The sequence below is a fragment of the Emys orbicularis genome, chromosome 9, assembly GCF_028017835.1.
Source record: "Emys orbicularis isolate rEmyOrb1 chromosome 9, rEmyOrb1.hap1, whole genome shotgun sequence".
NCBI lineage: Eukaryota > Metazoa > Chordata > Testudines > Emydidae > Emys > Emys orbicularis.
In genome coordinates this window covers 30623-46840 of record NC_088691.1, presented here as the reverse complement: position 1 = coordinate 46840, position 16218 = coordinate 30623, and the positions used below count along the sequence as shown (strand labels likewise).

Genomic DNA, 16218 nt, shown 5'->3' with positions numbered 1-16218 from the left:
GGGGAGGGAAGGGAGAGACAAGCACTCCAATAAGGGAAAGAGGGGAGCTCCGTATCCAAGCCCTCAAAGAGGCAAATGTCCCCATCTCATACCAAGCCAGGAGAGACCTCGTGCTCTGGAGTGGGACTGTCTGATATCAGGACAGACCAGCCTGGTACTTCATTGAAGGGCAAGACTGTGTCAACTCCTGGTACTGGGAGTAGTATTTTGACACCAACAACAGCCGCTGTGTCGGCACTGCCAGATCTGGCACCCTTTGTGTTTTCAACCTGCGGTTAAGCTACCACAGTACCGGTACCATCGGTGAGTAGAGGCAGGTGATCACCACCTCCTCAGATACTGAGAGCTCTCCCGTTTTGGATCTGAGGTCAGAGTCAAAAGATGGAGATGGGTATGCCCCATATTCTGACTATTCCCTGAGGGGCACCTCTGGGGGCAAAGCTCATACAGTGTGTCAGGAGTCTCCAGCGTATCTCAGTACTCCCAAAAGAACAGACTCTCCTCGCTTTACTTATTGGTACCTGTAGCGAGGCGATGGGATACTCCACAGCCCTGCGGAGGGACGAGCCTCCCCTAGCACCAATGTGGGCGGAGCTAGTGGGTCCTGTGCCCGCCCCCCAGAGGTCACGGAACAGGACAGGAAGTAGAAAACCCCGCTGCAGAGCTCACTTGAAGGCCAGCCGCCGGAGAGGCCAGATGCCTGTGGCCTAGCTCCGGGTTGGGAAACGCCGGCAGGCTGTGGCCGACCCGAGGACTGGCCGGGCCAGCCGAACCTACCCCTTGCCAGCTACCCTGAGGAGCAGCCGAGCCTATCCCTTGCCAGCTACCCTGAGGAGCAGCCGAGCCTACCCCTCGCCAGCTACCCCGAGGAGGAACCGCGCCTACCCTTCGCTAGTTACCCGGAGGAACCGATGGTGCAGGAAACCGCCGAGGACACCGGCCAAACCCAGGTACCTTACGAGGGGGAGTCCGGAAGTAGCCCGGGGGCAGCCGACCCTGGCCTGGCCGCAGCAGGGCCAGAACCAATGTCAGTGTGTTGCGGTCAGGATCCCCACTGACACAGCAGCGAGTCTTCTGCCGCTATTAGGGCCCCGGGCTGGGACGCAGTGAAGTGGGTGGGCCTGCGTCCCCCCTGCCACCCCACCCATGGGTGGCAGTCTCCCCCTCGCACCAGACGCTCAGAAGCCTGAGCTCCTGACTGTTTGTTTGCTGCCCTGCCCTGACCTAGGGCCTGGGCTCATATTGAACTAGTGGCTCAGCCCCTGCCTAAGGGCCCGAGCTCCTGACTGTTTGTTTACTGGCCAGCCCTGACCCAGGGCTTGGACCCATAGCGAACTATTGCGGGGCGGTGAGATACCCCACAGCCCCGCGGAGGGACGAGCCTCGGCCAAGCCCCTCTACAGTACCCATCACCCTGGGGCCAGGCACCAAGAAGGTCTTAAGTCCCACAGTGACAGTATTGGGGCCCAGAAGACCTGTGATACTAGTACCCTCCCCAATAGCCACAATAACCGGAATAGGCGAACATCACGCTGGTGATTCTGTCGTCATCCTCTCCAGATGAGGCAGTGATTCCAGCTTTCCTGCCATACCCAAAGGGGCTCCTAAGGCTTTCCAGGACTTGCTCAGGAGGGTACAAATTCCTTTGGAAGAGGTCCATGAAGTCCACAGACTGCTAGACATCATGCGCAGCTCTGGACTGAGTAGACTGGCACTTCCAATCAACTATGCCACCCTTGAACCTGCCAAGACACTTAGCAGATGCTTGCCACAGTTCCACCAGTATCCAAGTGGGCTACAAAGAGGTATTGCATACCTATGAAAGGGTCAGAATACCTATTATAGCTGCCTCCCAACTTCCTGGTAGTGTCAGCAGCCACCAAGCATAGTAAGCACCAACAAGCCAGGTTTACTCCCCGGGACCAGGAAGCAAAGATGTTGGACCTCTGTGGGAGGAAGGCATCCTTGTCGGCCTCCCTCCAGTTTTGAGTTTTTAAAACTGTCAAGCACTGATGGCCAAATATATTATCATCTATGACAAGCTGACAGGCTTTGTTGATGAGGTTCCTCAGGACAGTAAGGAGCAGTTTCAGGCCCTGACTGACAAGGGAAAGCTGGTGACTATCTTCTTCCTTCCGCACCCCTCACCACCTCTCCCCATCATTCAGGATGTAAAGTCGCTCCTTCAACTGGGGGAATGAAACTAGCAGCAAGGGGGAAACAGTTCTAGTCAAGGTACTCCCTCATCCCCAAAAAGATGGTGAGGGGACTGAACAATTTTGTCTGCATCTATCCTCTCATTAGATTTAGGATATTGATTCATGACCCTCAATCTCAAAGATCCCTATTTTCACATGGACATTCACCTGGCACACAGAAAATTCCTGGGTTTTTTGGCCAAACACTACCAGTACTGGGCGCTCTCTTTCAGGCTCTTGATGGTGCTGGGAGTTTTCACCAAGGTATTGTCGGTGGTTGCAGCTCACTTTTGTCCACAGGGGGCAGCAGTGCACTCCTACTTTAGAAGATTGCCTCCGAAAGGATCGCGTGAAGCAACCACAATGCTTCTAGATCTGTTCAAAAGACTGGATCGGGGAAAACTTGGGGAAGTCCACTCCTTATTCTGAGTCAAGAGTTGTTGCCTTGGGAGAGGTGGCTGGCATGACAATTGCAATAACATGGGGTACGAGACCTGACGGATTCAACCAGGTGCAATGCGAATGACCTGTGCCTTGTTTTATTGGATTTTCCTCCATACCCTCTGTAACAGGGGAAGGGCGGGGAGAAGGTGTACCTTAGGGCCCCCAGCCATCACCTGAGGAAAGCGTTGCCCACGAGGCAACCCCCTCTGGAACAGAACTCTTTGCACTTTTTCTTCATATTCGACACACATAGTATTGTGGTTTGGAGACCCTCGCACCCAAAACACGTCCTGTAGATTTTGGTTGTGCAGCTGCCACACATGTTATGTGGAGAGCTGTCTGCTCAAGGAGTATGCCATACTGTTTTGCACTCCTGGCAGATGCACAGTGGTCAGGACACTTTTTGCATAGGTATGGTGCAAGTTCCAGAGGGCGACAGCCTCCGCACATAGCTCCAAGGAGCACAATCCTCCCTGCTTGTTAATGTAATATAGCACCATCATATTGCCTGATAACACCTAGACTGACTGGCTGCAAATGCGAGAGGAATTGTCACAGGCCAAACTGACTGCTCTCAACTCCAACACGCTGAAGGGGAGCACAGACTCCTGAGGAGACCATGTCCCTTGTGTAACCTGCCCCCCAACTTGTGAGGGAAGTGTCTGTGGTCAGTCTTTGTTGAGACCATGATACTGAACAGGACCTACGCGCACACATTTCCTCTGTCCTCTCACCAGTCAAGGGAGGCTCAGATCCTTTAGTGAACCATGACTGGTGCTGTGGATTTCTCACACTTTTTATTTAAAAAAAAAAAAAAAAAATAGAGCAGTCATGCTAAATTTATTGTTTACCATTACAGCTCTGATTTTTTTTTTTTTTTTTTTTAATTCAAATGAGGAGGTACCGCACATTTAGAGCATCACTGCCCTGGCACTGTTCTCCTAATCCCAGTCTGGGTGTGGAGGAAACACTGGTGCCGGGGAGAAGCTACACACTCACTCACCTGCAGGAACGGGCAACTTTGTGTTCCCCTGGATGAGAGGGAGCCTGTCCCACACTCACTTCAAATACAGGCAGAGATGAACTGTGCTCCCCACTCTAGGCATTGCGACCTGGTGCACCGGGTTACAGTGATGCTCAAGTTTCCCCCTCCTCACCCCTATAATGGAGGGATGGTTGGGCTGGCCCAAACCTGAGTAATGCTACAACCCTGCATGCCTGGTTGCAATGCCCAGGGTGAGGAGCCAGGCCCAGGCCTGTGAGATAGGAGCCACAGGAGCGATCACTATGGAATGAGTAATGGATGGGGGGGGGAAAAAAGGCCCACAGGTTCAGGAGCCAATCCTGATCAGAGCCCTTCTGCAAGAAGAGCAAAGGCTACAAGTGCCAGAAGGCCAACAGCTGACCTCTTCAGCTCACTTGAGCTCTTACCTGCAACCAGCCGGGTAATAAGCAGGCATTTTGAGGGTGCACTCAAGGGTGACCTTCCAGCCTGTGTCCTGGATCCAGCACCCCTGTTATTTTCCAGCCGTTTATCCCCCTACCTCCCTGCCTGAGTCTCTATAACATTGGACCAGTGGGTCCTCAGCACAGTAGTAGGGGGATATACCTTCCAGTTCATTTCTATCCCTCCCTCGCACTTCAGGGACCCTTCTCACGAGCATCTGCTCACCCAAGAGATGCAAGGCCTCCTGCGGGTGGGAGTCGTGGAGGAAGTTTCTCTGCACTTGAAAGGGAAAGGGTTTTACTCATGCTATTGTTTGATCCCAAAGACCAAGGGAGGGGGTCTATGTCCCATTCTCGACCTGCGAAACCTCAACAGGTATCTCAAGAAGTCGAAGTTCCTCATGGTCTCCCTGGCCTCCATCATTCCTTCCCTGAATCCGGGAGACTGGTACGCTGCCCTCAGTCTGAAAGACGCTTACTTTCACATATTGATATTTCACAGACACCGAAGGTTCCTACGATTCATGGTTGGGACTGCCCACTATCAATTCGCAGTGCTCCCTTTTGGCCTGGCAACGGCACCAAGGGTGCTTATGAAGTGCATGTCAATAGTGGTGGCCTACTTCAGATGTCAGGATATCCAGATCTACCCGTACCTCGACGACTGGCTCAACAAGGGCCACTCCAGAGTCCACATCCAGCGCAGCATCGCAATGTTGCTAGCCCCTTGTCAAGCTCTGTTGATAAACGAACAAAAATCAACATTGGTTCAGGTTCAAAGGATAGAGTTTATTGGAGCGGTCCTTGACTCTACCTGAGCCAGAGCGTTCTTGCCAGAGGCCAGGTTCAGGGCAATGTCAGATCTGATCACCAGAATCACTGCCCATCCGTTCACCACTGCCCAGGTCTGTCTCAGACTATTGGGGCACATGGCCGCATGCATGTATGTTGTTTGGCAAGCGAGGCTCAGACTACGTTCTCTCCAGATGTGGCTGGCATCGGTCTACTTCCCAGCCAGGCATCACCTGGACAAACTCTTCATGATCCCGCCGTGAGTACTTACCTCCTTGCAGTGGTGGTCTGATCCAGTTCTAGTGTTGGAGGGTGTGCTAGTTTGCGAGCCCAGAACTCACAGTTTCCCTGATATTGGATGCGTCTGACCTGGGTTGGGGAGTACATCTCAGTACACTGCAGACTCAGGCTATGGTCGCGAGAGGAGCTTGCGCTACATATAAACATCAGGGAACTCAGAGCCATCTGCCTGGCCTGTGGAGTGTTCCTTCCCCAACTGTCCGGTCGGGTGATGCAGGTGTTGACGGACAACACGGCCTCCATGTTCTGTGTCAACAGGCAAGAGGGAACTCGTTCGTCGGCTCTGTGCCAGGAAGCCCTTTATCTGTGGGACTTCTGCATCCAACATGCGATCCACCTGGAAGCCACGCACTCCCCGGCGTCCAGAACACACTAGCGGATCACCTCAGCAGGTCCTTCTTCTCTCACAACAAGTGGTCCCTTCACTCGGAGGTTGTCAGGATGCTCTTCCAGAAGAGGGGAGCTCCCCAAGTTGACCTGTTCGCCATCAGACAGAACAGAAAGTGTTATCAGTTCTGTTCTCTGCAAGGTCTCGGCAGAGGCTCACTTTCTGATGCCTTTCTCCTATCTTGGTCAGGAGACCTGATGTATGCCTTCCCGCCAATTCTGCTCATCAGCAAGGTCCTCTTTAAAATTAAGAGGAACAAGGCATGGATCATTATTATCGCCACAGCTTGGTCTCGCCAACATTGGTTCAGCATGCTCATGGACTTGGCCGTAGCAGCCCCATGGGCACTTCCTAGCTGCCTGGACCTACTCTCACAGGATCACTGTCGGTTGCTGCACCCGAACCTCGTCTCTCTCCACCTCACAGCTTGGATGATGCGTGGCTGAATCCAGAGGAACAAGCCTGCTCTACTCAGGTACAGCACGTGACCTTGGAGAGCAAAAAGCCCTCCACCAGAGCAACTTACCTGGCAAAGTGGAAGCGATTCTCCTGGTGCGTGTCAGAACGGAATATCTCCCCGAGCCAGTCATCTCTGCAGTCCGTTCTGGATTACCTGCTTCATTTAAAGCACCAGGGCCTTGCCTTATCTTCGATTAAGGTTCACCTGGCGGACATATCGGCCTTCCATCCCTGCGTCCAGGATAGATCGGTATTCTCTCATGAGATGACTATCCGATTCCTGAAAGGCCTTGAAAGACTCTTTCCACCGGTCTGGGACCCGGTCCTCCACCTTGTCACCAGGCTCATGGGCCCGCCCTTTGAGCCTCTAGCTTCTTGTTCCCTTTCCCACTTGTCGTGGAAGGTCGCATTCCTTTTAGCTAGAATGCAGGAGACCCTAATTCAAGTCCCTGCTCCAAGGACTATTTATTTATAAAAAGCGCAACAATTTCAACAGGAGAGATTGAGACCCAGCCCACACTACCCCATAGCCCAGTGTCTAGAACACTCTCCTTCGCTGTGAAGGACACAACTTCAAATCAATTACTTAACTTATAGTATTTTTTCTTCTGAGGTATTATCATCCGTGTGGATCCCACAACCAGCCCTTCATCCCCACTTTTTCAGAGTCCTTATTATCTGGGATTCTGAATTAGCAAGGGAACTGAGGAATGGTTGCAGCTGCTCTGTCCTTTATGCCCTTAGGTGTGGGGTATAAGGACATACATGGTGCAGGCATGGCTGACTGCTGTTCAAAAGATTCTAATCTCACATGCCTGGGGAACGTGCACACCTAGAATGGGATTCACAGAGACTTCTCAAAGAACCATAGTTACTATAAGATAAGTAACCATTCTTTTTCATAAGACTTCTGTGACAACAAATGTGCTTTTTTTGCTGCTGCTTTTCATGCAGGTGGAATCTGTGTGGAGTGCCAGGCTGTTTCTTACAAGAGCTGTCAAACCCAGCATCCCAATATGTGAAAAATTTCAGGAAAAAAAAGGATGAGTTGACACAGAAGCTCTACACTCTTTATAACAACACCATCTTTGAGCAAAAGGTAGCTTTTGTAAACACATTTCTGGACAATAAAATCACTGTTATCCTGCTAACTAGCTTTCTCTGTGAAACCATTGCCCTTTCCTTCTAGCTCACTAACTGGGATGAAGCTCAGCCTTGTAACAAGGTGCTTCTATTTGAATCAGGTCAAAAATGTGAGGGTTTTAAAAAGGGATTTATCATAGGTTTACTCTGGGAGTTATCAGACTTTCTAGGTGTGAATTATCTCTTAATAGTCTTGTGGAGAAAGACCTCCTGATCCATTCATTACTGCAAGGACACAAACTCCCTTCCCATTCATAATCATGTAACATCCCTAAGTAACTATATCTGTTGCTTATATGGAAAATTGATTTTTAGATGCCTTGGGTGAATCTGGTCCCTTATGGAGCCTTCTGATTCTTATATGTCTAGATAGTTGTATAGCCCCGATTGCATTGGAATGCTTCTCTTACTCTCATGTAGCAGTGGACCCTCATTGAGGCATCTTAAGCTGGCTCCTACTCCTGTAAAAGAAGCTGGAACCAAAGAGCCCAGCACCACTTGATCAGCCAGCTCTCTGCAGACCAGAAGTGCTTGCCTGGATCATAGTTTGGGAATTGCTGCTGTAGGCTCTCTAACTGCACAGGTTACCCAGATGATTGGCACTTGGGTTAGCCTACCCCAGCATTTTGACAGCAAAGGCAGACTCACCTTACTGAGTCCTCACTGTTTCTGCACTCATTCATGTGTATGGTTCTCTGTACTGAGATGCTCTAGGAGACTTTCCCAGTCAATTACAAGAACTTGTCTGTCCTTCATGGGGATCTGTGGGAAGGATATTGGAGGATTATCAGAACTTGAGTGATTTTTGCCTGCATCCTATCTGCAGAATGGACGGGGTCCAGGGCAAGTGAAAGGGAAGCCTAGGTTTTAATCTATACCCCTACCTGTATAAACTATCCTGCATTTAAAGCACCTTCAAATTCAGATCAAATGTTTTACTTGTGTGGATGGTAGAGGAGTTTGGACTAAAAACCAGGTAAGGGAGGGATAGCTCAGTGGTTTGAGCATTGGCCTGCTAAACCCAGGGTTGTGAGTTCAATCCTTGAGGGGGCCATTTAGGGAACTGGGGTAAAAATCTGTCTGGGGATTGGTCCTGCTTTGAGCAGGGGGTTGGACTAGATGACCTCCAGAGGTCCCTTCCAATCCTGATATTCTATGATTCTATGAAGAGTTCAGGTTAATTGTGCAGTGAAGACGTGCACTAAGCATACCAGCAGTACTAGAATCCTGAAAGAGATGGTTCCTTTCTGCTGCTATTTTGGAGCAACAAGAGATCAGAGATTAAGCAGTTTGATAGGATTAGAAGAAGTTATACATCCTGGCAAGGGAAAATTGATGAGATTTTAAAAAGAGGTCTGGATAAACTGGGGACAGGTAGGTCAAATGATCTTATAAAGGGCTCCGCTTTAATTTGGTAGCTAAGTATTTGAAAGACAGCTATTAAGCATCAGTGAAGGACATTTAATACCTCCTTAGACAATCTCCTGGGGAAGGCTTCAACCCCCATTGTGTGTTCAGAGAATTGTTTTGGAAAATAGGGGATAAAACCTTAGATCAGGGATCTTGATAAGCAGGTTGTGTGAAAGAGGGGATGGAGACATCTCTCTCTGAATACCCGAGGAAGAGATTGTCCAGCTGACCAGGGCAGGGAGGTCATATAAGGACTTGGTTTCTAGAAATGTGAGATTTTCCTTCTTTTCTCTGTACTCTTACTTAAGTGGTATAATGCAAACAGTTCTTTTTTGGTTTACTACCATTTTCTCTGCATTTAATAAAACTTTTTAAAGAATATTACTATTGTGTGGCTGTTTCATACTCTAAAGATAGTGAAGTTCTTCAGCCTCTAAGGAGAGGTAGAGAAGGCAAAGTGAGTTTCTCAGATCTAACTTCCCACTGTCTCTGTCTAAAGAGTATGAACAAAGGTGTCCTTTCCCACCAAGGTGTGTTGTGAAGGGCTGTGGTGGTACACACACACAAGGGCAGAAGTTTAAGGACCTGAGGAAGTGAGATGAGCTGGCAGTGATGTGGTTCCAGGGGGTGTGGATGGAGGGGCAAGCGGGCACAGGCCCCCCCAGGAATCATCAGGGGCCTCCGGGGGTGGGGGAGCCTCCAAAAGGGGTCAAATTTAAATTCCTGCACATGCCCCTGCGTGGTTCAAATGCACTGTTCCATTTTTTTTTTTTATCAGTTGCCAGAGAAAATGGAAATCATCTGGAACAAAAAGATGCGGAAGACAGCAGGGTACTGTGTCACTGGACAAACAAAAAGTCCTGAGGTACAACGCTATGCTCGGATAGAGCTCTCAGAGAAAGTTTGTGACTCTGCAGGTAAGGGAAAGAGGATATTGAATATTAAATAAGGGGAAAGAATATTTATTCTTTCTGCATAACAGCTCTAAGATGCAACCTTTCCTATCCATCCACACAGCTAAAACTTTTATCCAAGCTCTCATCATCTCGTTCTGGAAACTCCCGCTGAGCCTCACACACAGAACCCCCCAATGAGCCCCACTCCCCTGCACCTGGACCACCCCGATGAGCCGCCCCAACCAGCTGCACCTGGATCCCCACCCCACTGAGCCCCACTCCCCCAGCATCTGGACCCCCCATTGAGCCCCCCCCACCCAGACCCCCCCCGCTGAGCCCCAACCACCTTCACCTATACCCCCCTGCAGAGTCCCATTACTGTTGCACCCAGAATCCCCCAACAAGCCCTTGTGCATCCAGACACCTTCCCCCCCCCCCCCCCCCCAGCACCTGGATCCCCCACTGAGCCGCTCACACCCAGATTGCCACACACAGAACCCTTTCAATCCACACCTGGATCCCCCCACCCTAAACCCCTCCACACTTGGATCCTACCTGCCCATACCTGGTGCACCTGGCTCAGAGGGGCAAGGCCCTGGGATGTTTCTGGGGCAGACCCGATCCTTGCGCTGTGTCAGGGTTGGGTGCAGCCTCACCGCTGAGTCTGTGTCCCAGGGGGGAGCTGCACAGTGATCTCCCACCTCTGTGCAGCCAGTGACCAGTGCTCCCCAATGCCATGCTGGAGCCTCCACATTTATTTAACAAATAAAATTTGCAGAATTTTAAAATATTGTATGAAGAAGTTTAAATTTTTTGGCACCGACATTTTAATTTTTTGGTGCAGAATGTCCTCAGGAGTAATTTATACTGTATTCACTTCTCAGAGACTTTGACCCCCTTGGCTGAAGGACTCAGCTTGCAAGAGCTCTGTCCCCTTTTATCTGTCCAGTGATGGATGCCAAGATGGCTGCTGCTTCTCTCCGTATATCTTCCCAAACTCACTGTTTTGTCCCCAGACTCAGGATAATCTCATGATGTTTTTTCCTGCCTGTGGATCTCCCATCCCCTTGCTGATTCATATGTAAATAGGGTTTCCATTGTTTTTGGTCACATCTTGCTTAATTTAATTGGAGATGTGTAGATACTCCCTTCCCTCCTTTCTGGGGGAAAAACTTTCTCCCTGTGTTTTGGTCACAGCCTTTAAAGCATATCATCAGTGAGTATCCACAATTCCTCATATAGTGCTAATGCAGACACTTCACAATGCTATTAGCCGTCATTATGTCACAGGCTTTCATAAAAGACATTACTCAATGCACTTTTTATAATACAGCAATGTTATATACAATCAGTTGATTCAATTGCTTATCATTTGAGGGGCAGACCCCCATAAGAGGCTGTCTCCCCCACTCGCTAAGTTGATGGCTTTGTTGATCTTTTATCTAAATGCACTTTCATTATCTCAACCTGATGACAAACTATACACTCATTTGTTTAGGGCAGATGGGGATTATGCATTGCTTGCCAAACACACTTTAAAACCGTAATTCTAACATATATCCATAACTCTTTGTACACCCCATATACACACTACTCCTGGGGGAATCCAGTGCCTAAAAATTCTGCACATAATATTTTAGAATTCTGTATATTTTATTTGTCAAAATAACACAATATAATCACTCCAGATTCAATTATTTTGGTAATTTATTTCTAAATACATATCAACAATACAGACAACAGCAAAAAAGATTCCCCCAAGAGTAGAGCGTTAAAGAAGCCCCTATGATAACCCAGTTCCAGTTGGGGGCTGCTGGAGGGAACTGTGTAGGGCTCCCAGACACCTGCACTCCCTCCCCCCCCCCCCCCAAATCCCAGCCACAGAGCACCCCCAGCCCAGATACGAGCACTCCCCTTCTCCTAGAGCCCAGTCACGGGGCACCTCCCAGCCCATGCACCAGCACCCTCCTCCCCCCCAGATCCCACGCACCCCCGGCCCACACACCAGCACCCCCCTCACCCCAGATCCCAGGCATGGAGCATACTCAAAGCTCAGACACCACCACCCCCTCCCCCCAGATCCCAGCCACAGGGCACCCCCCGGCCCAGACACCAGTTCCCCCAGAGCCTTTAGTCCCCCCAGCTTCTTTACTGTCCTGCCAGGGAACGCAGGCGGGGCAGTGCAGTCCTGTCCTTCCTCACCCTTTGCCAGAACTGGGTCTCCCAGGCCCTCTCCTGTCCCCGGGAGAATAAGGATCAAGCAGAGCATGCAGCCTCCAGCCCACGCACCCTCCAGCTCCGCTCACTGCAAGCTGGGCTCTGCAGAATCCAGTGTCCCCTAGTGGTGGCCACCACTTCTGCAGCCCCAATTCTGCGGGGGAAACAGGGAATTCTGCATTGTGCAGTGGTGCAGAATTCCCCGAAGAGTAACACACCATGTAAGAATATTAATGATCAGTGAGCTATTAGCTTTCGATTGATATATTACATGCCACCTTTTGGGTATATATCATGACAACAGTGGGTTAGATGTAGTGAGTATGTCAGGCCTGACCAGAGTTGCTGACGGAGTAGTGAAACACCAATGGACTACTGTGTCACAGTCAGTAGCAATCAAAATTTGTCATCTGACATTTACTTGCTGGCTCCTGTGTTTAATGTGGTTTTAAAAACAGAGACCACAACACAAGTGACTCATTACAATTAGTCTCCTCTGAGATACTAAAGACATGGAAACCAAATTACCTTCTCAGACTTGGGCCAGAATAGTGGCATTGTGTGGGGAAGCTTGCACTAGTACTGTCCATGTGGCATCTTTTACAGTCTTCAGGGCTGTCAGTCTGGTACTTGCAAACACTAATAAAGCCAGTGAAGAATGAGAGACCTGACTTTTTAATGGCAGTGTTCTTAATTTGTCTTCTCTCCTGCCTTCCCCAAGACCGGCTTCGAGACACATTGATCCATGAGATTTGCCATGCAGCCACTTGGGTAATCAACGGAATTTGTGATGGCCATGGGCAGTTTTGGAGATTCTATGCTAAGAAATCAACTGTGGTTCATCCAGAGCTGCCAGTGGTGACACAGTGCCACAGCTATGAGATTAAATACAAGTTCACTTATAAATGTTCTCTGTGCAAAAACACGTGAGTAATATTTACTTGCCTTTGGCCATCTGTTAACTTTGTTTTCACCGTGTCCACATGTTAAGCTTAGACCTTTAACTTTTAAAGAAATCTGAGAATTAAAGGTCTCACCTCTATGAACTGAACTATTTTTTATTGCCTCGTTTTCCCTCTTCTATTCCCACAAAGGATCCCAAACTGATCCTCTTGATACTGGCTTCCAGACAGTTTCCCTTGCAGACCCATATTACTCCTGGGGGGATTCTGCACCAAAGAATTCAAAATTCTGCAAAATTCTATATATTTTATTTGTCAAAATAATGCAATATAATCACACCAGTTTCAATTGTTTTGGTAATTTATTTAAACTACAATACAGAAAAAAGTCACAATAACTATTCAGCATTTCCTAAACACATGAAAGTGAAGTTACAAACACTTGGTAACAATATCCTGCATTCCAGTTATAATCCTGAATTTTCATTTAAATCACATTACAGAACACCAAACCGGGGGGGGGGAGTAGAATGTCATTTTAAATTGCTCAGACTTTCACACATGAAAGTCATACAGTTTTGCTAATCATTGCCCTGGACCTGGCTGGGTACTTTGGGAAGTGCTTGGTTCTGATTGTCCTGACATTTTATTGACTGCTTGGTAAAAAGTGAGAAAGCACATAGATCTTCCTAGCTGAGGATTCCCTAACTGTCATTTATAATAAGACTCCTTTACATCACTCTGGCAATGTAGGGGCCTGAAAGCTTTCACAGGTTTTAATGCTCAGGGGGGAATTGACTGAGAATGGGAACAGTTAACTAACATGAGATCAATTAACCATCAACAGCAACTTTAACAACTTTACTACACAGTCAGGGGGCTACATTTGTGCCTCAGAGAATGAGATCAATTAACTCAGGCAGGCTGCTTCATTTGTGCCTCTAGCCTGCCTCCTGCATAATAAAAAGCCCTACCGCCAGGGAGCTGCAGTCGTAGGAGAGGGGGACACAGGGCTTGTCTACACTGGCAATTTACAGCGCTGCAACTTTCTTGCTCAGGGGTGTGACAAAACTGTAGAGGGCCAGTGTAGATAGTGCACCAGCGCTGGTAGCTACACCCCTCGTGGAGGTGGGTTTTTTAGCGCCCACACAAGCCACGTTAGCTCTTTAACATTGCCAGTGTAGACTAGCCCAGAGTGTGTGTGTCTCTCTCTCTCTCTCTCTCTCTCTTGTTGGCACACATACACCTCTCCCCCCCCCGACAGTAATCATGCAGGCACGCACGCCCATCCCCCCTCCCCTGTCTCTGAGGCTGCTCCAGGCATGCTGGAACAGACACACTGCCTGGGCTGCTGGGGAAGAGGCGCGTGTCCCCCAGCAGATTTTTTTTTGCATTTTTCTGTACAGGGGGCACAGAAAAATGCGGGCCATATGAATTCTGTGCCCCCGTATGGGCGTAGAATCCCCCCAGGAGTACCATATGGAATTATACTTATGACAGACCTGCCTCCCCCTGCTGGCACTCTTTTTAAAGGCTTAGTTGAGAACAGATAGTTGGGAGGCAGGTTGTTTTGAGTGAGCAGTATGGAAATCAGTGAGGATTTGAGATAACTTTCAAGGCCAGAAAGGGACATGTCAGTCATCTAGTCTTACCTCCTGCAAAACACAAGCCAGAGAATGCAACAGAGGGACCTGTGGCACCTTTAAGACTAACAGAAGTATTGGGAGCATAAGCTTTTGTGGGTAAGAACCTCACTTCTTCAGATGCAAGGGATGACTTGCATCTGAAGAAGTGAGGTTCTTACCCACGAAAGCTTATGCTCCCAATACTTCTGTTAGTCTTAAAGGTGCCACAGGACCCTCTGTTGCTTTTTACAGATTCAGACTAACACGGCTACCCCTCTGATACTTGAAGCCAGAGAATGTCACCTATTGATTTCTGCATCAAGCCCAGAACAGAGTGAGCAAATGACAAGACTTGTTCCAGGCAAGGGTCCCCACCCCCACCCCCTCGATGCTGGCACTCTCATGCACTGCACACTACAGCTGTCCCCTAAAAACCCTTAAAATCAAGCCATTTCATAATTGTTAAACTCAGTTTGCTCAGTCGCCAACCTACAGGCACACAGAGTCTGGTAGCCACAACCCTTAGTGGTTGGTGTTCCACGTACTGCTGTCCTTTGGAATAGAGGGTTTTCTTCTGGGGTACTCAGACTTTTCAATATTTCTGACCCCTTTGATCCTCTGAGGGACACACCTAACTTTCCAATCTTGATTCCTCATCTTCCCCTCAGCAACTATTATGCTTGTTACATAGAGAAGGTAATAGTAGGACAGTATTAAGGAAACAAGATAAACATTAAACTCAGGTTCATGTTATGAGACTACTTGGATCTCTCCTTACTTCTCTATTAGGAGTGTAATGCAGGAGCTCTGATACACTATGATCTCACCTTTTACCAAGAAACTTATTTGAAACACAAGCAGAAAAATTAATCTGCTCATTGGGATTGTCAAAACTTCTGTTTATCCTATTATAAGTGATACAGAGCTGGTGGGACCACTGGGATGTTTAAAGAAGATTGATCTGAGATCTAGAATATGTATTGTGGGGAACAAATTCAACAGCAGGGACCTCAGCTTCTGCAGCACTTCAGTGTGGCAGACTGAAGTTCTGCACAGCTTCATGTAAACTTAAAAATTAGAGGGTTTTTTTTAATTGAACTAAAAATTAACATGAATATCACTGAATTCCTTGTTGTTTGTTTTGGTATTCAACTGAACTTGCTTTACTCTGTTCATATATTCTTTTAATGTTCTGTTAAGCTTTGTATTACCATCACATAACATTGTAGACATTATCAGGAAGAAACTGAAGGTTCCACCTTGGCAGCTGGATAAGGGATGTTTAAGGTTTTTTGGCAGGAAAATGTGGACAGTGATCTGAGACTGCATGATAAAAATCACTAGCTGAATATTCCTGCTAAAATGGTCAGCAGGGGAATAGTAATGTTGCCATTTGGATTATATTTAGGTGTCAGAGTTAATGTACACTTGATCTGAATGTGAACAATTTGCACCTCTGAGCTATTGTTCCAAGGTGTCTCCGGACTCAGGCACTACACTGACTTTTGTTTTATTTTAGGATTGGGCGCCATTCCAAGTCACTGGACACGGAACGCTTTGTGTGTGCACTCTGTAAGGGACAGTTAGTCCTGTGCCAACCCACACGGAAGGATGGTACTCCTGCTAGAGCACAGCTAACACCATTTGCAAAATATGTGAAAGAAAACTATGGATCTACTAAAAAAGAACAGTGTGGGCTGAGCCATGCAGAAGTCATGCGTAAGCTCAGTGCTGAGTTTGCTTTAAAGACTAGGCTCCTAGATTCCTGAATGCCTCTTGGGATGTATACACTGGCCCTGTGCTATGTAATCATTGTTTGTACCATTAGAGAAAATAGCTAGGTTCTGGTTGGTTAACATTGAAGATCTATTAAAGGTTTCTAAGCATCTGCTGCTGTTCTGTGTTCCCAGGAGCAGTGCTTGTGTAATCCCCTGCTGCTGCACTCAGAAGCAGGTGAAACACTTTTTTCTGATGAATCCCAGTTAAAGGACAAGGTGA

At 48.3% G+C, this 16218-nt stretch overlaps 1 protein-coding gene across 1 annotated transcript in view; it reads left to right on the top strand.

The window, feature by feature from the left end:
- GCNA (germ cell nuclear acidic peptidase) overlaps positions 1-15989 on the top strand; it is a 49967-nt gene extending 33978 nt beyond the window's left edge. The window contains exons 8-11 of the mRNA XM_065411459.1: positions 6982-7126; positions 9359-9497; positions 12415-12619; positions 15740-15989. Of these exons, the coding sequence (XP_065267531.1) occupies positions 6982-7126; positions 9359-9497; positions 12415-12619; positions 15740-15989 (739 nt within the window). The remainder of the gene's footprint in view (positions 1-6981; positions 7127-9358; positions 9498-12414; positions 12620-15739) is intronic.
- Positions 15990-16218: the final 229 nt, after the last annotated feature.